Source organism: Mycetomoellerius zeteki, unplaced genomic scaffold (genome assembly GCF_001594055.1).
Source record: "Mycetomoellerius zeteki isolate Tzet28-1 unplaced genomic scaffold, Tzet1.0 scaffold122, whole genome shotgun sequence".
NCBI lineage: Eukaryota > Metazoa > Arthropoda > Insecta > Hymenoptera > Formicidae > Mycetomoellerius > Mycetomoellerius zeteki.
Genome location: NW_017256147.1, coordinates 2,485,167 through 2,510,572, shown reverse-complemented (window position 1 = coordinate 2,510,572; position 25,406 = coordinate 2,485,167). Strand labels below are relative to the sequence as shown.

Here is a 25,406-nt window from a genome sequence, read left to right as displayed (position 1 = left end):
AGCACATCTTTTCATTAAATTTTTTTTTTCGTATTCGATGACAATTATTCCCGGCCGTAATTTAATTCTATACAATCGCCTTGGAGGAAACGTAGGAAGCATAATATGGGTTTAGCGGATTAAACTCAAGGCGATGCGGGGTAGGAAATGTGTTCAATGTATATATAAATAATTTAAGCAGACAATGTTTGTCTCTTGCAAGGGGAACAGCGATTTAATCCTGCACTTTTCGTTGTTTATTCGTTTCTTATCATGAATAACGCCAAATTCAACGATCGGCTAGCTGGTGCGTGAGCGTACCTGCTATAACTGTATTTTATGGACGTAGATAAACCCGTACAATATCAACCTTGGCCCGCCAACAAATCCGAAGGTTCCAACATTTTGATCACGGCAATGCGTATCGGTTAATATCAAAAAATTTATAATACCTTCCTTTTCTTAATTTTTATTGTTATATTTGTCACGCACATTTGGTAACCTTTCCTTCGTTTACCTTTGTCATATTCCGATCGATTCGATCGGAAAAGGTTATCGCATTTATCAGTAAATAGCAATCTACAAATATAAAATATGTATTAAATTTTAATAATATTAAAAGTGTAAAATTACTCCTCGAGTTCTTAAGTATTCATTATTTGTATACTACTTTCGTAATCTGTTCATCACATTGTCTGTAAAATTAATCGAGGTATTCTATCTTTGGTAATATATGCACAGAAAAACATTGCAGATTTTAAATAAATATTTACTCCAATAGTACTAACGAATTATTTACTAAATGTGAAAATATATTTATTCGATTTAAACATAACTATCTTATTTTGAATAAATATTTATTTATAAATAAATATTTCGTTAATACTATTGGAGTAAATATTTATTTAAAATCTGCAAATTTATTTTCAGTGTGTAAAATATATTTTTACTACAAAATAATTAGACAATCGCTGCGGGTGACTCGTACTCAAGGATAATTAATGGACATCTACAGTAAATGCAAATGACTCTTTAACTGCAAATATAATTACGACACATATTTAAATAGTAATACGTAATATAAGCTTAAAAGATTTCGATTGTATAGAGGTGATGTTATTATTACTTAATAAATTTGTAATTTAAAAAATATATATCTAAACAGATGTAACAGTTTCCTCTAAGATTTACTTAAATCATTTAAACATTAATGCAATTAAAATCACTAATTATTTACAATGTACGATTTCTAAAAGGATTCTTTTGGTACATCTTATACAAGAGATACATGAAACGTGTTTAACAGGAATTCGTGTCTGACATTAAAAAAGGACTTAAAAACATAACCTGTTATTTATGTGGGGCTGAAAAAGGGGGATAAAGAAGTGCCAGAAGAAAGCGCAAGGATGTAAAAAAAAAATTTCTCTTTTAAATCGCTTCGATTCGTCCGCGCTAAATTTAGAACTGTAAAGATGGCTTAAGGCAGGTTTAGGATCCAGGCTAAAGAATGAAATAAGCGATTTAGTATTATTGAATAGGACTAAGCGGACTGTACGCGGTAAGATTAATTATCCTTCGTTAAGATTTCTTTTGTCCTCAGAGTTATCTGAAAATCTGCTACTTTTTTTAGACTGTGAAATACCCCTTCGTGTCTTGATATACCATCGTAAAAAATATTTTTTTAAATTATCAGATTATTTTTTTTAACATATCTTGAAGAAAGTATTTGATATTGCTGTGTCATTATTCGAATTATTATACATGATATCAATATCAGTTCCTTATGGCCATGATATTGTACGTTCAAGTAACGGTAAGTCAATATTACTTCAAGAGTGCGAATGCCAGTTATTCGCGGAAATTCCAACATAAACCTACTTACTGAAGCATCCTGGAATCGTGCTAATCGTTCAGAATTGATGTGTGAAGTCGTAAAAATAAAGACGGCTACTTTTATGCGCGATGATTACGCTCTTCTTAAAATGACCCGTTGCAAGGCAATAACCGATATTGACGAGCGAAGCGAATAAGGAATTCAGAAAGGATGGAAAATGCTTTCGATAAAGCCGATTTGCTTTCGCTTGCGATTAATCGCGAAAACAAAATAGAAATTAGCATTTTTTAATATTAATTTATCAGGGTGTAAGGCTGAGTCGTCTACGAATGTGTGCGAGTGACGCATCTGAACCTCGCTCTAATTCGCTTATACGCGAATTTATACATAAAATTTTATTTAATCTATAATAAACTTTAACGATATTTGAATATCATCCTAATATCTTAAATAAATTAGTCTTCTGTAATCCCTCACCAAACATATTTTTTTATACTTTTATTCTTCTTTAATTTATTAATTATAACAGCACAATAGTATAATAATATAATATGGCTGAAATGTACATAAAGATATTTTGTTTTAACATAAAGAAGAGTAGCAAATAAAATTTAAATAAGGGATTGTTTATTGTTATATTGAAAAGTATATTTATCTGTTCTACAGAATTTTCGAAAAAATTCGTTACTACTTCGGCAACTCCAGCGAATCTATACCTATGTCATTCGTCCTGGGATTTTACGTAAGCCTTGTTGTGAAGAGATGGTGGGAGCAGTACAAGCTTTTACCCTGGCCGGATAATCTGGCCCTCTTCATCAGCGCCGCCATTCCTGGAAACGTAAGTAGAACCTGCCCATCGAGAAGAGGTTTCCTTTGTTGGTTTCAAACACGATTAAAAATGCAATGGCAACAAAGCGTTCTTCTTAGAAGGATATCGCTGTTTTCATTCGTAAAAGTATTGTGCGAAAAACAAAACCATTTTAGAGTAAAAAAAACTTAAAGCAACTTTTTAAACGCGAAATAATAGTTTTTTTTTCTGAGAAGACTCGCGTTAATAGATGCAACCTTGCTTCGGATAGTCGCTCGTGTTACGTTTGGTCTCATTACGTTAATGAATTGCCATGACACGTTTTGGTGTCGTTAACCTAAGTAGGTGCCAATCCAGTCATACCACGCCCAGAAGCTAAAAAAATGTGAGGGACGATCCTATAATTTTACAACAGATAGCAAATTTGTCTTTTCATTCTTTCACACAACTAATATAAAAGAACGGAAATTGGTGTATTATTTGCCAAGACCTTGGCATAAATAAATATTCCATTTGTATTTATAATTAGTTCACTTGTGATAAGCATGTAAGACTTGTTCAGCGATAAAAGTTAATTTATTCTTCTTTAAATCAAAACGCAACCATTTGCACAATTTAGATATAATTGTCTTTATTAGATATGCTAAAATATACGTATATGCCATCTTCAATATTTCCTCTATTAGAAGCAATCATCATTACAATCTAATCACTAATACTTAAATTTTCTAAGAGAATACTGTCTAATTATTGTATGAGACGTAAAGCTTCAATTTCGACAACAAAGGCTAGTTCGGTGCAAGCTTCCACCTCTGGTCAATGACTCAGTGTCGGAGTGAAAGTGCAATGTACCGTGGCGAAAAAAAAGGATGAACCTACGCGCGCACGTCATGCACACCTCACACATGCACACATATATTCTTCTTCAATACATACTGATCTATTACTAAATTACTTCAATCGATTTCTAATAAAATATATGTCCATCGGTCATCGAGTGCTACATTCGTGCTACACGCGACTTGCAATCTTCAATTGCTGTTAGCATTATACTAATAGAGCACAAATTGATCAATCGCCGCTAAATGATTTAATCGTTTCCTTATATGCAATCGCCCTCTTCGCCTTACTCATTTAGATCAGCACTAATTTCATGTATTAAACCGCATAGAACGCGCGTCCAGAATGCAACGATTTTCGAGAAAGTTTCGAGAAAAAGTGGTTTGATTGCACGACGTCCCCCTCGCCATGCGTACTGTTATTTCTGTTGAAAATATCGTTATAGATTTTTAAATCCGAAGCTAGCCAAAGTGTCGCGTTATGCAGAGCATGAAAGAATGTTGGATTAATTTCATGATTTTCTGACGTTTATTATTACTCACGTTGCAATATCAGTGAGAGATACAAGCACCTGTGCTACCGCATAAATTTTACTGCTTGTAAATTCCACTTGTCTATCTTCTGACTGTCATTCCATCATCTTCACGCGAGAAGCATTATCGCGTTTATGTACAGCAACACGCGCTTCTTCAGTCGATGATTCACGAATTCATTGTGGTCTTTTAATTTGCAATATGATAACAATTTCGACTTCATCAATAAAGGACTATGCCCAATTTTATAGAGAAATTTGGACCCCGGATGAACAACTTTGAGACATGCCTAAAATTTTAAGATATCAAAAGAGAATCAAAAATTCCGTAAACCTAACTTTATAGGAAGTAAAATACTCAATTTGTACAATAAGTAAAGTCTTTACATAAAGCAAAAAATATAGGTACATTTGCATCAAATATATAATTAACTTTTCGTAGACACATATATTTTTAGTTATTTCGTAGGCACTCTTTTTTGTTCAGCTCAAATTTTTTTACTATGTCTAGGTTTTCAAAAAATCTAGAAAAATTCAAGATTACTTTTCAACATCTCTGCTACATTGTCAAATGGTTATTTAACTTAAATGTTAAAATCTTTATTTAATAAAAATTGAAATTTATGCCAAAAAATTTTACAGCGAAATTTTGCCTTAAAAAAGATTCAGTGTGTCTAGAAGGGTTAAAATAGTCTCCTGAGAATTATAATTTTAAACGATCAAGTTTTCATTAAAATTACTTGGATAGAAATTTTAAAGAGATCAAAATTGCATTAGGCGTGTTTGAGACATATTAACGATATTTAAAATTACTCTCTTTAATTGATATTGTTACGTTCTTTCACGAATTTTCGATTCAAAGCGCAGCAATTACGTGCATGCAAAAGCATGCGTGCAATTGCGTGCGTACAGTACAGTGAATCTCTAGGAACGATGCGGGTTTCGATGGAATTTTTGCACGTAGGTAGGGGACAAGGTCCTCAGCCACGGAACGAGCCCATGGTTATATACATACACTCGTGGTCATGTAATCGCGTAATACAGAGTGTCCGATTTGTGAATGAGCGGTGACAATGGTCAACACGGGTTCCTGAACTGTGTCTTTCATTGAAATCTAATTGGAATGCAAGTCCCGAGAGACGAGACGATCGTTGTTCTGCTACCTTTCCCCCCGCAAAGAGGATAGTTCACAAGCTGCCAAATCAGGCATTTTTACATGCGCGACGGGTAAGTCGCAGAATTCCGAGGAAGGAGTTGTCTTGTTTTTCGTACGTGCAAGTGAAAGATGACGAAAAGGCCATCGAAAAGATAACGGTGCTGTGGTAACATCGGACAATGATCCGATTCAGAAAGATCAGAATTGCGGAAAGAGAAAGCTAGGAATCGTTTTAAGAGTGGAAAATTTTTACTGTTTCCTCTTTTTAAAAATATTTTACAATATGCGGTTGTAACTGTATAATCAATAAAGCTTGGTGTAATCTCTTATGACAGATCTATTACGTATTTGAGAAGGTTTATAGCTCATCGCTGTAAGCGAAGAATGCAAGGAACCTCTGTGGAGGCGAAGTTAATTAATGTGTGATGTATAAGGTATCGATAGTTGTGAAGAAAAGATATTTTAATAACATAAATGAACTCCGACTTCTTTGCAATTTATAAATTCAAATCTCAAGTATTTCCAACCTTTAACTATATAATGTTTCTTCAAAGTTGCGACAATTTGAGCATACAGAAAATCTGAATGTCGACATCGTCGATCATTTCCGATTAAATTGATATTCTTCCAAGCGATCGCAACCGGCGACGGATTGCAAAACGCGCGATTGGTTACAAAAGTACGCGTTAATGTTCAGAAGAAGAAAGGAAAATAGCAAACGCCACCGGGCACTTTTTCTCCGATTAATACTAGAACAGTTCAAAATGGTAGCAATGAATATGGACAGAGAGAAGCGTACAATATCGGGCCAAGAGGACAAGGGGAAAGTATGCACGAGACGTAGAAACGTGTCTGGCATTTGTTAAAATGAATTTTGAAGTCGGCGCCGTTTTCGCTACCGATATCGAACTTTTATTGCAAACTTTTATTGCGCATTTTTCTCAAAGTAGTAAATTTAAACCGCGAATTGAATAATTAAAAAAATTTTTTAGCGCGTTTAAAATATTATTGGCGCGAGTTTATTACGTAAGGTAAATCAGTTTAAATTAATAAGAAAATTAATGTATTAAACATGTTTATCTTAAGTTTACCAAGAGAAATACGAAGTATAATTAATTATAATGAAGTATAATTAACGTGTACATGTTTGTCTGTTTCAGGATGAACGGGGGCGATTGATGAGACGCAACATTGTGAGGTATGCCGTGCTCGCGTACGTCATTACACTGCAAAGGATTTCGCTCCGCGTTAAGAGGCGTTTCCCGACTCTTCAGCATATGGTAGATGTAGGTCAGTAAGTTATATATTTTTGAAATGTATGTTTAAATAATACACACTAACATGCGAAATGTAATACGGAGGATGCCCTAAAGTATCCGCTTTCTAATCGCATGATATCAGTAATTCAAACATATGGAAATTGAACTTAATCTCACAAAATATAATATTCTTGAAAGTGTTTATAGCTGTGATCATAATTAATTTACATATAAATACAGAACAAAGATCAAATTAATATATTTATTATTCTAATTACTTATTTAATATATTTGTTATTCTAATAATTCATTTGAAACTACGAAATTGCTTTGATGAAACATTCGTCCTTTCTATAAATCGGATTATAATAACAAATTATCAAAATAGCTTAACAAAACTAATTATAATTGGAAAAATTTCTAATATGTTATTATTATTATTTATTATTCTCTCGATGAGGAATATTATCCTTAACATTGATTTCCACGGATAATTGCGATTAAGTTACTTTTTATAATCACTAATATTGTTTGCATCTTCAGTAAACATTACTTTGAAGTTTTTTTCACAATATTTTTCCACATAATTTAATTATTAATCTTCAGAAATTAATCAACTATTGGTGAAATTTTCTCTATAATTACCTTTATATAAATAACATCTATATGTATATAAAAAAAGCTATTTTTAAGACATCTTAAAATATCTATAGCAATTATCCTAATAATTCTCTTACGCAATATTGCTATTGGTGTGACTACAATCGATGTCATTATTGGTATTTCTTCCTACTTACGATTACTGATGTATTGTAATAATCACGATACGGTTAAAAATATCGTCAATAATTATAATACCGGCGCCAGTATTATTGTTCAAACTTTTTATAATTCGTTAGATATCTAGCCATTCTTGTCAATGAATGCAACGAATGAAGATGATATCCCACCTGCACTGAGCAGAGGTCGCTTTCTTCTTTGTACACGAGCTCGCAGCTCTTTTATCGCATTATATGTCAGCTTTTCAGTCGACGGGTAAAGCCGTTCACCACGTCATCCATAGATATACAATATAATGCAGCTTCGCCGCGTGTGCCATGATGGCGCAAGGACAGCCTGGTAGTTCTGACTTTTTTCGTAGCTCTTTGCATGTAACTGTGTCGGCAATCACACGCGATATCGTGACTATTGAACGTTCGACAACTATAACGCTTCTGTAATGCGATAGGCGAAATAATGGATGATGGCGGAACAAAGTCGCGTATTTCAGTAGTTAACGCATTAAACGATACTAAACGGTGTAATATTAAATATTCGCCTACCTAATATCGTTACAAACGATAATTCACTTTTAGCTTTGTTTAATATGTTAGACATAATTATCAAATTTGACAACTTTAGATATAAATATGATTAATGAGACACAAATTAAAAATGGAATATTTTTATTGGAGAATGATTCAATATTATTGCGGGCTATTTTATTTATTAATTCGTATCTATCAGTCATATTCTGTTCAAGTAAGCAATTCGTTTTTGATAGGATGAATATTTTTATAAAAATCAATAGAAATTTGTTAACTGTTTGTTAACTTAATCACTAGAAGGTTATCAGAATTAATCTGATAAACAAATACGAATAAGGTAAAATAAATAATATCTTTATCTAAGCAATTCTCTTCAATTTGTCAAGTTATCTCATTATACAGATGTAAAATTTCTCCATTGTTTCATTATCTTTGCTGCTTCCTATAATTTTATCGTCTGCAAAGAAACCTACGTATGTTCAGCTTCTTACGATCCAACTGTTAAAGCGGATGTTACTCCAGAAATAGATTACATTTCTCCAATAAGGATCCCGCGAATGCTCCATGAACATGAGGATACTATCCATCCTTAGATCAAGGAACAAGTAGTGGAATCTACAATAAGAACCCGCTCTTTCGTGGAAATGACTGACTTCGCAGCGGGATAACGAAAGAAATATGTCGGCGCGACGAAGAAGCTTGGCTCTTAGAAGACAAACAGGATCTAAACAGGAATCGTTACTATCGTGGAAACAAAATCTGCTCGACAATAGCACGCTTTGAATGACAGTTTCATTAATAATACATATGTGAAAAATGCATTGCATTTCTATAAATAAAGTAATGCCAGCTTTTTCTAGTCTTAATGGAAAATAGTCGTTTATGTAATGAAATAATCATTAAATCATGAAACTAAAGAAATGTCAACGGAATACTGATACAATTTTTACGATATATGCATTAGAAATGTAACAATTCTCACGTTGTGCAAACAGTACATTACCATTGTTGTCACCATTGAGGAAGGAATGAGGAAGGAAATACACGCAGAAGGTGTTCGCGCATTATAAATTTTGCAGCTGCAATAAAACAAAAAGAAGACATTTTCTGTAAGCTGCTCATCCTGACTCTTGATGAAATGCATTTATATTATTTAACGTGTAAATGTATTACAATAATTCTATAATTGGATTTAATGAGAAAGAAAATTAATACGGTAGATATAATAAATCAAACTAAGTTTACATCCAAATTTGCAAATATGCTTTTTATTATTCAGAATAAGTTCTCAGAAAAAGTCAAAATCTTTAATATATAATATGTATGAATAAAAGATCTTGTGGGAACAGGTGTATCTCGAAGAAAAGCATGATATCATATTTTCTTTTTGAAATACAGGTTCAAGACAATATGTCAATATATGAAAAAGTTATGAGCAAGAAAATTATTAACGCAAATATATATGCACGTAATTTATACCTACGTACGTCAGACTCCAAATAAACACTACACTTTGATAAGAGAGGTGTATATTGTAAAAATGCGATATTAATTTTTATTAATATATATATATATACGTTTAGAAAAGAGTCTAATAATGGCTGTTAAATGTTGAATAAAACAATTTTTCAAATATTTAGTTTACACAAGTAAAAATAATTTTACTTTTTTAAATATTTTGTAAGTATTATCAAATTTTGCAAGTATTACATTATAATATAACTAATCGTTTAATAATAATTAATAAATATTTAGAAACGTAAAATTATTTTATATCAAGCGCGGACATTTGATTGAAATTATTTTACTCAACATTTGGTAGCTATTACCATTCTTTTTTCAATATGTATTCAAAAAGCATACAATATACGGAAAATTGATTTTAATCAATCGTTTTTTGTATTTTATTGTGTCTTTAATTAAAATGTGACATATTCGAAGCTACACACTATAATATTACACACTATATAATATTCAGTGTGACAAAGTCGTATAATAAATTTCGCAGAACTGACCGCACTCAACAGATATCTTTTTCAAGAAGACCATTTGTGTGTAGCATACATACGTATGTGGTAATGCAAAATTGCCACGGACGTCATTCAAAATGATTTCATGCATGCGCGTGTCCAACGACTGGTCGTTGACATTGATGAAGCATTACGAAAGACACGGAATAAATTTGCCGCTATGACTCGTGTCAGTATTTACATGTATATTTGTCAAGGAATCACTTGAGCCTGAAGTTCAATTCTAGTAAGAAACAGGAAATACGGACTTCATCTCGTATTCTTCCAAACGACAATTACGAAGTCAAAAATATAATAGTTTATTTCTGAACTGAAATTTTTTTATTATGATATTTCATTCGAAATAATTTTGAACGAAGTAAACTTGCAGTCTTATTCTCGACTTAACTTTTAAACTCAACAGCTATAAATTACCTCATGAATTGAAAATATATTCATATTACATCTTAAATGAGCGTTTCGCGAGTGCGATATCAATAATGAGATGGACGTTGGCGCCGAAGATCCTCGTAAGAAAGTCATTCCGTTGCGTGTCTGTGATCGCGAACGATCGTGCGAGATTACAGTGCGACGAGAAGAAATCTCGAAACTCGAGTCTTGAAAGTAGTCGAAATTATCCGTGTGTACCCAATTCCCCCCGCGAATTACGATCTGGAAATCGTCAGGCGCCGCGACGGCGGTCGCACTCGTCTATGCTGTCGACCGCGACTGCTTCTCGCGCGCCGGCAGGCAATTTTCACGTGCGTCCGGGTAATTTTCAACGAGCACGCCGAGAGACCGCTTAGAAACGCGGAGCGCCGGCGCCAGTTCCTCGTCCTTTTCCTTTTCTTTCTCAGCGTGAACTTGTTGTTTTGCACTCGCATAGCTGGAGCAAGCAGCATCTCACCGCTTCTTACGGGCTTCTTCTTCCTTTGCCTCATGCACCTCGTCCTGTTCTCGTTCTTGCGTGCCGCTCCTTCCTCCTGGTGTATACAGAAATAACCCGATGCGATTGCGGCCGATCCGATGCGCTAATGCCGTGCGTCGCTCGATAATCATCGGTCACGTCTTCGCGATTTCCTCGAGAGGAGTTTCTTGGTCTTGGACTCTTGTTTCTCTCTTTTTCTTGTAACTATCCATTGATTTTCACCGTTAACGCGTGATACGCTTTTCTCTCTGGCTGGTCACTTAGCCGTTTCAAGTGCAGGCAAATCTCTTTTTGTTTCAAGATTATGATCCACCGGTTTATTAATGGTTAGACGAGCACTTTAAATATATTTGCCATTAAGTTAATAGCTCTTAGATAAAATTATAACTTTTTTCTGACGATATGTCTATCCGTCAATCTGATCAATTCAAATGAAGCAACTAGCCTATTAGCTCCATTTAGAGCAATTATTGTGTTATTCTATTGTGGACGCGATATGATGCTCGGGCGAGCGGTGGAAGTTATTTTAGTATCTGTAAGATTCTTTGCAATTAAATCGAACTAGATGTTAAATATAGCCAGAGTAATGAGAGCCGTAATCTAGCCAAGACTGCAGGTGGTAATCGGCTAGACGGTATCACGCTGGCTATACATGCTGTCATTTCGCCTTCTTCGTTAGCTCAACCAGTCGCGAAGGCTTCAGGAATCACTGCTAGCCGACATTATCATCATCATCATCATCATCATCATCATCAGTGGCATCCTCAAGTCCATGTCAGCGAGAGCAGAGTAAGAAACTCGAGAATACGTTTCTTCTCATTTTTTTTCGTTCTTTTCTTTTTTTATTCTCGCTGGATGGACCGTAATACGCCAATGTGCGCGCAGCACGCGCTACCTATATTTAGCACAAATTATTGTCCCAGGCAGAATTTCTCCACGATTATGCGAAACGATCCGCAAGAAAATAATTACGCCCGGATATAACAGCTTCGAGAGCACACACTCCATCGTATCGTAGATCGGCAGATAAGATTGCCCGGTAGCCGTGGATTTCAGAAGAATTTCACGGCAGTCAAGACGAGATGGAGGAAATATATGATATTAATTAATCCCGCGATAAGACCGACTTTATGCGCGATTATGTGCATGACACAATTGGTGTTTTCTCACAGGCGGATATTGTAGACAGCGACTGGGCTTTTAGAAAGGAAACAATCGAACTCTTGTAATTAACGTTTCGCAGATAACGGATTCTTTCGCGATTTATTCGTGGAACTCTCCGACATTCTCGAGTCCCTCGAGGAACAGTTATAGAACGTGTCTGGGTCACATGAACGTGTCACTATCCTCAAAAGAGCAGAAAATCCGTGAACTGTACCTGAACGTAACGTTACGTAGATATTGGCCTTGGGGAAGGTCGGACTTTGACCGTGCTCACCTAAATGAAGGATAAATGAGAGAACGAGGAGAAACACGCTGGACTTCCAGAATATAAGATTTCTTAATCTTTGATGGTCATTATGTGCGTGCGTATGTATACGTTGTGCGTGAATGTGCCACGCGACATTATGAGCGGGGACGATGATTTTTAATTAATTTGTAATGTAAAAGATTATAAGAATACCTATAAAATAACAAAAATTTTAATTGTCATATATTAAGCGAAATGATTTTTACAATTTTTTTATTTAATGAATTTTTTATTAATCATCTGACTTTTTATTGAACTTTTTATTTTCTGATGTATGTTCTTTCACTGATGAACGTCCACGTTTTATCAAACTCAAAATCAATTCGTGCACATGCTTTACAGTTAATTTGATGTTTCTATGCACTATCGTGGCATTCTACATGAATAATTAAGGATGCGAATCAGTGTTCATTCGCATTCTTAATTCATAGACATCGGTACATCACATTTGATTAACGTGCCTTGCACAAAAGTTCCGTTTTCCACTATACAAAATAATTAGGAATGCGAGTCACTTCGGTCACTGATCTACAGAATTTAAACTGATTTAAATAGAGTCTTTCTATTCTGAAAGTGAGATTGAAACATTTACTATCTTACCTCTGTTAGAAATAATTTCTTTATTATTATTATTATTAAATAATCTTCTACGAAAAAAAATGAAGATGTTCGCATGTTGGATCTTCCATAATCTACAAAATGCAATACCGAAATATTAAAAATCTGTTTGATAACATAATTGATATAATTAATCTTTACACATATACATAATATTTATGTATAATATGTCTAAATTAATAAATATTGATTGCATTAAAAATAGATTTGTAATTAAAGTCCATTTTAAACAATTTATAATTTTCAATAGAATTATAAAAAAGCAATATTCTCTTCATATTTTATAAAAGATGAAAACTCTTAAAATAAAAATGAATTTCTTTATTATGGTGCTTTTTTATGATTGTAAAATTTACATAAACTTGTATGCTATTTATAATGATTATTATAAACGACATAGCCTTTCAAATATCTTTTCCCAAGTATCTATTATATTTATAATGACATTACTATTTTATCTAACGACTGACTCTATGAATAAATTATTATTTTATCTCAGAAAGCGTAAGTAACGTCAGGTTGTGAGTTTTACGATTCGCTTAATTATGAAAATTCTATAAATTTCTCCTGCGGGCATAGAGGATTCGCACTTGGCGACGGAAGCTCTTGTCGCTCAAATGATAGTGAAATCGTTAATAGCCGCGTCATGTGTTGTGCGATTTGCGGGGATCAGCAACGCACGTGAACGCATAATGCACGCGCTGCTCGGGGCACGAACATGATCGATTTTCTCTTTGGCAGACGGTCTATTGACACCCAGCACGCATCCGTTGCAATGCACGCGCCGAATGGCTCCAAAGTTGCTTACCTCTAATTACGCGAGAATATTTCCTAATCAGTGCATTTTCACCGGCGCCAAGTCTGCGACTGAGCTCGACTACACCTTCCGCATAGTACATGCACAGTACCGTCAGTGCAACAGAAAGTGTTATTCACGTGCGCGAGAGGTTTATTATTACAGACAAGAGATTTCAACAAACTGATTATTTTCTGACAAAATTTTAATTACTACCGTATTAGCTTTTTCATTTATTTTGTACTTCATAATACAAATTATAAAAGCCAAATTTATTGTTTAGTATGTAGTAATAATTTAATTTATATTTTTTAATATCTATAGTAGTATAATATTTAACATAAAGTATTTTCTAATTGCATCACATTAGATGTATTGTGATGTAAAATAAGATCCGAATGAAATTAAAATAATTTAAAATTTTATGAAAAGTTTTTCTTTTCAACTAATAACTGTTTATTACATTATTTTGACCAAATGATCATATATATTCTTGTATCTTTTTTACAAGCACACAATTCCGTTATTTAAAATAATTATTCTTTCTAGGTAACGCATTTTAAATAATGTAGAGAGATTAAAATGTTACATTAAAGAACATACATATCAATTCTTCTTCAATATTAATGATCCAGTAGGAATGAAAGAGACACACTCACTTTTCATTCCACAAAGTGCAAATTTTTTATTATTGCCGAGAGTTATTCTGCAAAAGCTCGATATAAAATCCAGATAATCACTATATCAACTCGAACGTTCCAATGTCGAAATCCCCCGACATTTTTATATGATACATCCGCATTCGCGGGTTTCTGCGTTGTAAACTATACTTAAGGAGTTATGAACCGGACGGCAGACTGGTTTTCTCCGAAGGATGCTTTTCAGCGTCGTCACGGCGAGCTGGCAAGTATACGAAGTGCAGGTAGGACCGAGGGAACTCGGTTTATTTTTTATTTTAATCACGACCTTGCCAGCGCAGCAAGGATCTCCGCGTTTGTTGACCTGTACCGTGCATCCTTCACCCCTGTTCTGTTGTGCTCGTACCCCATCTTGCTCATCCACGTCGATGTAGCCAATGGTCCCGGGAGGTAAACATCCTACCAAGAACGGATGGAACCACTTCTTCAATGCTGAAGTCGTTTTATTTTGATGAGACTTGCGAAACTTAACTACGCTACAATTTTCTGGAATCTTATTCGCACCGTCGAGTAATCATTTTTGAAAAATAAGTTCTTTGTTTCTTTCCAAAGGTGCAGTTCTATGTTGTAATTTTCACATTAATATTGCTCTTGTCGGCTATATTCTAAGTTGATAAAAACCACTTTCAAACTGAAGAAAATTCTTTGCGCATTTGCAAGAAATAATAGATAAATATTATACGAAAACAAACCAAATATTTTGACTTTTTCGTACATTTCTACGCGCATTGATGCGTATCGAAGTGTACTTTAATTTTATTTTCTACAACATTACTATCTATTTATATCAATCGAAGAGTAAATGCTACGAAGAAAGCTGGCTGCTAATCCAAATTTAATGATCGAGGATTCAAACTAATTACACGCACATTGAATTTTATATCCAACACCACGGATGTTCTACCGTTTTCCATCTATATAATGATTATGATTTATGACCTACAGTTTAATGTAAACAACTATGGGGTCGGAGACCTGAAGCACGATCAGGCACTTTTCTAATAAGCGTCGATTTGCTTTTATTAACATATACCTACTAACGGCATTAAGTAATTCTCTTCTCCTAGAGTAGTAGTAGCGGCACTATGTCGTCAGACACATGGCGTATGTTTCGCTTCGAGCGATAAATTTTACACCAACGCGTGAATTAAGTGTCATCTTACAAATTTGTGTGACCCGTTAAAACCCGTGAAAGTAAATGTAAATCACCTTTACAGCTGTGAACGCGCTTTCGAAATTTTTGTGGCGCCTGGCGCCACACATTTTTCATGAAAATCTTAAATCGAAATGTATAACACGTGAAAGTATACACCACACATAAATAAAAACAAATACTTCTTAAATAGCAAATGCTTTTTAATTATTGCAAACAACGATGGGTTTTAATTTGTTTAATTATTCGCATTATTTCTCATTTTACTTTAAACGTTTATGCAAAAATCCACTAATATCTCTTCGATATACTTACAGTCTTCACTGCTAGTAACGCATCATGGCACTCGAATGAGTCATTCGATGAATTATCGGCCATTACTTTAATAGCGGCCTGCGAATTCTCGAGCTCATTACTGTACGATTCTATGCAACTGTGTGTCACATCGGTATGAAGGTCACAAGATGAATGAGGCGAACTGATCGCGTATCAAACCGATCGATCATTCAAAAATCAAATTTCAGTTCAAACATTCTGTGATGTTTACCAGTATTCGTTAAAAGTGTCGTATACATTACAAAATATATTTTCTGATTAAAAATCCAATACGGTAAAACATCTGACCGGTTTTATTTTATATTTGTTTATTAGATATTATATTTATATAAATCTTATTTTGTATTGGAGGCGATAATTATTTATTCTATTTTATAGAAATTAGAACTACAGGCCAAAAATATTAAGTATTTTTTTTATTTATCTCGAATTCTTTTACCTGGATTGTTACTTTTTGGTTACCGGCATTATCTGTAAGTTTAAAGCGTTTTTAAAACAAAGGATAATTTATAATAAACGCTATAAATTAGTTTTTAAGCTAAAACTTTAAATAGTAATTGATAAGATGCCTAATATTTTTGGTCAAAGCTCTATATTGCTTTTGCAGATTTATATACATATATTAAAGAATACGATGTAATATATGAGTATACATAAAAAGAAAGAACGGGGTAATGTGCGATCCTTAAAACAGTGTAACAAAGAAACGATGCTGAAACATGCGTGCTAAGCATGCACGAGCATACATACGTGCTATGCATATGAGCGTCCATCTCACCGAAGAGATGAATAGGAGGATAAAATCTAACGTAAATAAAAAAAAATTTTAATGTAGTATGTGTTTAAGGTGTATAAATCACGGAAAGCGCTAAATTAAATGCCTGGTTGTCTCTATGTCAGTTTTTGCTATTAAGGTGTGTATCTGATCCAACTACGCCTGCTGAATAAAAGAGCGTGCATGTACCGTCATTAGTAATCTACACGTTTCCACTGGAGAGTCTTTCATCTCCAGACAGTTTCTTCGATCAATGACTTGTCGGAGTGACGCCGCAAGTTATTTCGATAACTGCTCGCAGTAAGGCTGCCTCATTTTTTTCGGGCATTGTCCCAGCTTAGACGGATATACGTTCGTGCGAACGACCCTTTCTACTCTAACGATCTTCGAAAAAAATTACAATGTTCCCGTTACTCGATCCGGGTACCAATTGAGCTAGTATAGTTAATCTTTGCGGTGACTTTGCCGCGACTTCGCCATGACTTTTAAAATAGTTTTTGTTTCAACTACGGTCACTTCCAGACTAAAGTCCAATCTACTGTTTGATCGTGGATCTATTACAATTCATTGTACAATGACAAGAAAATGTGATCATTGAAATAAGAAAATTTTTATTATTGTGTGAACACTTTTTTAGTTTTTATTGATTTTGAAAAATAAATCAGACGCTTTTTAAATTCTGTTCTATGAATTAATTTTATATTTCAATGAATGAAACTTTTTCTATATTTAATATGATTCTTTAAATAATTATTTTATGCTTAGATATATTTATAAAAAATTATTCAAGTTATAGATAAGGGAACAATATTGTTTAAGGGAAAATATAATATTTATCAGAAAATATACAAATAAATTTAATTTAATAATAAATAAAGTATAATTCATCAATACTAAAAATAGTAGATGCAAGAACTTAGTATTGCTGTACTCAAATGTCTTAGTTATCTCAAGTTATATATATCTCTCTCTCTCTCTCTGAGCTGTACTAATGTTTAAATAATTATAAACAGACATATACAAATAAATTTGTTTCACTGACTTTCACTAGGAAGATGTCAAATGGCAATTCATGAACGTTGCTTTGAGATTTAGTGCGGAAGAAAGAGAAAGAGAAGTTGGACGTATCATGTTCATATATATCGTATAATCTTGGTTTAGATAATTTCTACATCTCGACCTTTTTAACGCAAATCTGCACATGAAAGTTAATACGTTATATTAGCTTTTTTTTACCTAGCTAGTATTAATAAAAGTGATTTATTGGATTAATCAAACGCTTATTTTTTTACAATTTCTCATTACGTGTCCAATATTTGCGATAAACTCATATCACTAGTTATGAATGATACATAATTGTTGTTTAATCAGATAACAAATATTTGATCCTTTTTGTCCAGTTCTTATTAATTGCATATAACAATGTCATCTACTAAAGACATTGAGCGTCTTCTTTTATGGGAATTTGCTTTTTTCGATTATTATTAAATTTACTATTTATATCTAATAAATATATGGCTATATTATATAATGACATTTTTTTTACGCTTCAATTTATATAGAATTAGAGCAATAAAATTTAATCATGGTATATAAAATAAAACTGATTTATGAGAACGTAATATACGATTTATAAAAATGTAAAACAATGTTTTACTCAGAAAGTTTATTTGCGGCAACGTTTAGCAAAACTTTAGGATATTGTCTGTATATGTTTTGCTAATCAGGAAATAAGATAGAATTCTTATCTAACTGGCGATTTCACTTTAGTTTCGAGGAAACATAGACAATGGACATGTTTTGCGTTAGTAGTTTATGTACAGCTTCACGTACGCATCCACAAGTCTACCACATAGCTCAAATAAACATATGACTATTCTATGTACATAGAATTACGCACGCGAAAGTCAGCGAAAAATGCTGATTGCTTGATAATTCACTGCCGATTAACGAACCGTGCTGATGGATTTGTTAATTAATGCGGGATCGCAGAGCATTGCGAGACTCACGTTAGCTGACTTACTGCCCTGTGATATTGATCGTGATTTACAATATACAAGCACCTGTATATCTAGTCGAGAAAATTTTTCAAGCATCTCGCACGGGGAAAGTTCTGTGTAATTACACAGTTCGTTGGGACGTCCGGAAATGTTTTTTACTTAAGTTGAGCAAGCAAAAAAAACATCTCGTGCTTAATCTCGTTGATTTTCTTAGGTCTGATGATGGAATCGGAGAAAAAAATCTTTGAGATGATGAACAAGAAGGCGGCCATGTCTAAATATTGGATGCCGTTGGTCTGGGCGACTAATATCATCAACAGGGCAAGAAAAGAAGCTCTGATTACTAGCGATCATGTAGTACAAACCCTCCTTGTCGAACTCAGCGATATCCGGAAGAGGCTTGGTGCATTGATTGGTTACGATACTGTCTGTGTTCCTCTAGTCTACACTCAGGTGAGTATTCTCATCTGAAATCGATAAACTTTATAATTAAAAGCGAAAATAGTTTTGTGGCTCCAAGAATAAATCAAATATAAGTAAATTGCTTCTGCGATGCATAAATAATATATATTTATAAGGCGATAATATATAATTTGCAAGCAATTAGTAAGTACTTATCAATGAAGTTAACATCAAACGTTTTGACTCTGGACTTAATTCCTCTTCGGTGCTGAACCATTCAAGTGCAAAACCACTAGTACTTTGTATACTGTAGTTTGTACTTGACTTTCGCACTGAAAAGGAGTTAAATTCAGAAACGTTTGTAATTAACTTCAATGATAAGTACATTCTAATTTGCAAATTATACCTTATAAATATATTATTTACGCATTAACAATACAGCGGAGACTTATTTAGATAATTTAAAAATAACGAAATTCTAATAATCAGTTTTATGCATTCTATAATATGTCTTTTACGTGTAAAAGATAGGAAAAATAACATTACTTTTGTAAGCTTTTCTGCTCATTTTTTTTCATATTAACGCCATGGAAAAATTATCTATCAATAGTATCATTGGCAGATGGTAAAAAATGTTATTGTTTAATCGAAATAATTGTGATTTGGTAATTAAAATTATTTGCAAAACAATTTTTTAGCTTTTACACATTTTAGTTTTTACTAATTCAAACTATTAATAACAGTGCACGCCGAACTATCGATGTTAATTACACAGCAATTATTAATCCTTTTCTTTATTTTTTTGCGTCACATAAACCTTCTAAACAGTTCTTTTTATCTAGAATTCAGGAGAATACATTTAAGGATGTTGAAGCAGTGAAATGAATCTCTTCTCGAAAGATGTATTTCGTATTTACAATTAGCAAACATGTATGCGTTGTGCAATTGTAATTGTTCATCAACTAATTTTCTTAATTAACTGGTGCAAAAGCTATTTTCAAGGAATTAAAGACCGCATTATTTCGCAAATCTGGCGAACGTGATGCGACGAGAAACTCCGTTCAAATCTTTGTTTTATGAAACGTTTTGTATTACCATCAAATTTCTAAATACTTTCCTTTATTCATTTTTTTATCATTATTAATAATTATACTCATTAATATGTCTAAATATATAAATAGTAGGTATTCAAATACATTTATTGTTAATCATGTACAATAGAATAAATAAAGATACATTTTTATTTATTCTATTATATTTTTAAAAAATGACAATTAACACTTAATATTTAAAATTATTTACGTTTGTTATTAATTTGAAAAAATCCAGCAAAGCAATGATGTATTATAGTGTTTTTCTTACGTATAAATTACAATATAAATCTCTTTCAAGACGATAGCGCGATTCGACATACTCCGTGAAATCGCAAGAAGATTACGCGTAACGACCGCAGAGTATTCACCGCGTAATGATACATCCGTCGAAGATTAATACCCGTTTTGGATGCTCGCTGTTATTGCATTCGCTTGCGTTTACTCTGCAAACGTTTTTACTTATCCTTGTAACAAACGATTTTAAGACGTTGTGCCTTACGATATGCCATGTATCATGTATGAAAATAAATCATTTTAATCTAAACTTGACATAGAATATATTCTCATTTTCTACATGGAATAAATAAATATATATTTCTTGTATTTGGATATTTAAAAAAGAGTTGAATCATTGCAGGATGAATTTTAAAATATCTTATTTAATACAACTGAGACTTGACTCATTAAAATTTTTGCGACTATGTAATTACAGCACATCTTATTTTAATATAAGATATTAACACTTGTGCTTACAAGAAAGCATAGTTATTACAATTTATGTACGTACTGCAGTGTATATTACAATAAGTTTAATTAAAAGGAATATTCCTTTGGGCGTTTTAAAAAACTTTAACCAATGCAGCGCGGATAATAAAACGTGCATGAAACACGAAGCCGATACATGTTGCATGGTCAAGGTCGACAAGAGAGTTGAACAATAATTTTTCTACGTCATGCCTACGAGAATGATTTTACGTTATATTCAGGAGGAATCTTTTGGATTTGGCGATTCCGAAATGTTCAAAGTCCACATGAAATTATCTGTTGTCTTTCTTATGCACAAGTCATACTGTATTTTTGCATAAATTGCTGTTTCCTGATAACCTTCAATAAGAAAGGCGGCGCTTGCGACGACCTTGATATTCATTCATTAAACCTGTTTGCTTGTACTTACATGACACAGAAAAAGCGACAAAACGAAGTCGACTAACAAAGTTCGAGACTTCCGGTGGAAATAATTTTCTATCGACCTTGTTTTACGTTTAAAGCAACTGTTCTTTAAAAGAAATATAACACACGCGGTAATCTTTCCTATCGTAATGAATGCGAACTTCTTCGTAAAAGTTTTTACTCGCTCTACCTATGTTTTTTTTTATATTATGATAATATAACGACATAGTATAATAAGAACTTTGTCACAAAGCTTTCAATGTATTTTTAGGTGGTAACATTATCGCTGTACGCCTACTTTTTCTCGGCTTTACTTGGCAGACAATTCGTCGAACATTCCAATGGCACCGGAAAATATGAAGAACCGGACATGTATTTCCCGTTTTTCACAGCGCTACAGGTGATTAAAATGGACGATACTATCTTCAATTACTGACTAGAATGTTGCGTAGGAGTCTTCCTGCATAATCTTTCAGACTTTTTATAAAACCGACGTATATGTTCTTTGCAGTTTTGTTTTTACATTGGATGGTTGAAAGTTGCAGAGGTGTTGATTAATCCTTTCGGCGAAGATGATGACGACATCGAACTGAACTGGTTGATAGATAGACATATCAAGGTACGTAAAAGCAAAAAAGGCGATTATAAAAAATGATAGTTTTAAGAAATCCACAATCCATTATTAGTTATGAATATTTCTTACATATATAGGAAAGTAGATAGATATTACAGCATAATATTTGTGCATGGAAATATGTTCTTTACTGTATACTTCAAATTTTTTCTTTAACCGAATGTTAATATATTTTTTCTCATTATATCACTGCACGTATAACAGGCAGGTTACATGATCGTTGATGAGATGCACGAGGAACATCCGGAGCTCCTGAAAGATCAATATTGGGACGAAGTTGTACCCAAGGACTTGCCATACACAGTCGCTAGTGAGCATTTTATGCAAACGTTATGCTGGGCACACAGATTCATAGTCACGGTCAGCATCGTAAATCTCATCAGGATGATGTGTACGCCGATTATGTAAGTGAATTGCTTACAGTAACAATAACGAAATAATTTTATAACATAAACTTTAACTTGCGTTCTTTTATACAATTATATATTTACCGATAAGACGTCTACGAACAATTATGCAGGGTCTCAATCTTTGTTTTGTCGATTCATATAAATTTATTTTCTGCCACAATTTTGCGACACCTTTGATAATAAATCTCGTGCGTTCATTAGGAGAGCGTGGATACTCCATTAGTGGAACGAAAGAAGAACGGCTGGTTCCAAAGGCAGATCACCCGAGTTGGTTCGGTACGTAGTTCCTCAACTACGTATAGCAGCGGCGGTGGTTTCTTCACACGAAACCGTCACAATAGCGTGTACAGCAGTCCTGAGACTGGTGGTCTGCCGCAAACGAACAATCCTAATCTCAAAATGTCGCTCTACGATCGTCTCGTCGGACGAAAGAGCGTTCGAAGCCAGCGTATGGGTCGTCAAGGTGCGTAGAAGCTTTTATGTTAACGATTGTACGTTAATCTTAATTTTCTTTATTTCAGATATTTTTTTCTTTATTTCAGATTTATTTATGTATTCGATAAAACTTATACGAACAACGTTAATAACAATGTCTTATTAATTATATCTATTTTTTAATTATATTTGTTTTTATTTTAAAGTACATTACAATTACCATAATCATCGAATAAAGCAAAATACATCTTTGAGAGTAGCAACATTTTCTTTTCTTACACAAAATTATTTCAAGATGAATTAAATGTCCATAGCTTTTATTTATTCTATATTTTTATTTTCACGATGTTCTTTGTCTCAGTAATGTGCTTTCGAAGAAAACCTGGGCGGTTACTAATCGAAAGATTTTTTTCCTCTGAGTCATGAATTCATCTTAAAAGAAAGTCTCGAAGAATCGCAAGCTTTTCCTTTATTGCTTCCACGTATGAGGAAAATTACGCAATATTCGATCTTGCGTTACCTCTGCAATTTCCGCGGTTATTTTACATCCATGAGAAAATTCTCTAAAGTCCTTGTATTTCTTTTTACCCTTTTTTTTCTTATAAAGAGAAAGATGGTATTGTGCAAAAGTATCATGTCCACGTCTCATGTCTAATTATATTCTCGTCAGTGTAACTCGATATGCTTCCTGGCGCCAAAGCAATAGTCTAAAACTCATTTTCACGCTCGCTCGACGTAGTGGTTTTCAACCGAGAAATGTTAGTCGTTAGTTTAATCGACAACGTCATTACATATTTTCTACGTACGTCCTCGGAATGATCTCGATTCCGGAACCAGTCAACCAAGCTAATATCGCTCTAACGGTCACCATAATTATTAATAATTACAGGTACTATGACGAAGCTGAACTCGGTGCCAGTATCTCTGAAGAACAGACCACGCATACCGACTCCGGATGTGACGAAGGAGGTAATCGATCGTGAACAGAGGTTGGCTTTGTCCGCCGCTAATGCGGCAAACATCGGCGCAGGTGTGGTGGGCGTGATACCAGCAAATGGTCACTATCCAACTGATTTGTCGGTAGTGGTATTGTCGCCGATACAGGAGACTGAAAGCTCACCCGCTTCAGGCAAATCAGGAGCGGCGGCCTTGGCGCAGGCCGTGCTTTCGCCGACGTTGACCAGCGCTGGCCTAATGACGCCAGTTACCTTAACACCAGTCACTATGGGCCATTTGACGCAATTAGGTTTGATGACAACGGCGACAACCACAACGCCACATCTTAATAATCAGAGTAACAGCGTCCAGGCGACATTGACGGAAGTCACGAGCAGTGAAGAGGAAGGTAGCGGAAGCGGTAGCAGCAGGAGCGGAAGTATCACTGGACAAGAGGATCGCTCGACACCATTGATCGACAATAATAACAGTCCGATGGGTAGCAACGGCAGTTCACCCATTTTCGATGGCTACAACGATCGTTCGCCAATCTTGATGAGACCCGAGAAACTGGGCTATGTAGTCACCGCTGCTGTGCCCGGAATTCAAACTAATAGGGCGATGGCGATAGATGCGCGAGGTAGACGATCGGCCTCGTTGCCTGGTCCACCAGTATCACCGGCGCAGCTAAGTAACGACAGAAGCATGTCGTTGCCGCAATCTCCAGGATTGCAATCGAGAGAAATTCGCATAGCCTCCGTGTCGAGTAGACAAGACGGTCTTGCCATAGACAGGCTGATCACTGGATCCCACAATCAAGGCATTCGATCGAGGACCAACAGTTTCGGTCATGATCTCTCTAGGTCCAATCAAAGGGGTCAAGATGCCTCAAGAAAAATTAGTACCGTCTCGTGTACAAATGCGTCGCTTTCAAGTAGCACGACATCCCCGACGTCATCTACGAGCATATCTACCACGACCGTTACTAGTAGCAAGAGAGGTGAAGTTTACGTTTGATGGACGACATCGATAATACAGACTTTATTCATTCAACTAATTAGACTCAAATTAGAGAATACAGTTCTGTTGACGCATCCTGAGATTCATCTTCGTTCATTAATACATCTTATATATGTCACTTCATGTGACAGATCTATTCATTTCTTGATTGTCTAGATTTTTTATCGGTGAAATAACTAGTATCTGTGAATTTTCCTGAAGATACCTCGTGTTTTCACTTATAAATCTTTTTAAATCGTAACGCGAAGTATAGAACTATAGAAATAGTATTCTATCTTATCTTATATATATTCTCATCAAGATTTCTTGATGAAAATTCTTCTTTATAGGTCGATTGTCCTGGTAAAATATAGATTTCCGAAATGGATAACTACTTTGCCTTATACTTTTTTATTCACAATCTTTAATTTTCCAAACTTTTATAAAATCGAGGTATACATGAGATCGAATCGAGAGAATCCGCCGACTTTCACATATCACAAATTCTTCTTTAGGATTTCTGGTTAATTGTCGTAACGTATTTTCTTATCTCTAGAAATAGCATAATTATTCTTGATAAATGTAAGAGATAGTGCACTCTCTCTCTCTCTCTCTCTCTCTCTCCCTCTCTCTCGCTCTCTCTATCTCTTTTCTGTATATCTTCTATAGTCTTATTATTTATATTAATTTTGTTGTTTTATATATCTTTAAAAGTATTTTGTACTTAAAATGTAAAAAGGTATAACAAGAGAGATGTTCTCCGAACATTTTATTGTAAATTGCATTGGTCGCATTTACAAGTACGTCTTTAGCGATCAATGAAGAAG

The 25,406-nt window shown here is 34.1% G+C and overlaps 1 protein-coding gene across 1 annotated transcript in view; it reads left to right on the top strand.

The window, feature by feature from the left end:
- Positions 1-24,762, top strand: part of Best2 (bestrophin family protein) — a 49,677-nt gene extending 24,915 nt beyond the window's left edge. Inside the window, 9 exon segments of the mRNA XM_018461412.1 lie at positions 2,480-2,651; positions 6,310-6,439; positions 18,714-18,952; positions 21,437-21,565; positions 21,677-21,784; positions 22,004-22,163; positions 22,166-22,203; positions 22,411-22,672; positions 23,534-24,762. Coding sequence (XP_018316914.1) covers positions 2,480-2,651; positions 6,310-6,439; positions 18,714-18,952; positions 21,437-21,565; positions 21,677-21,784; positions 22,004-22,163; positions 22,166-22,203; positions 22,411-22,672; positions 23,534-24,597 — 2,302 coding nt within the window. The 3' untranslated portion in view covers positions 24,598-24,762.
- The last annotated feature ends 644 nt before the right edge of the window (positions 24,763-25,406 follow it).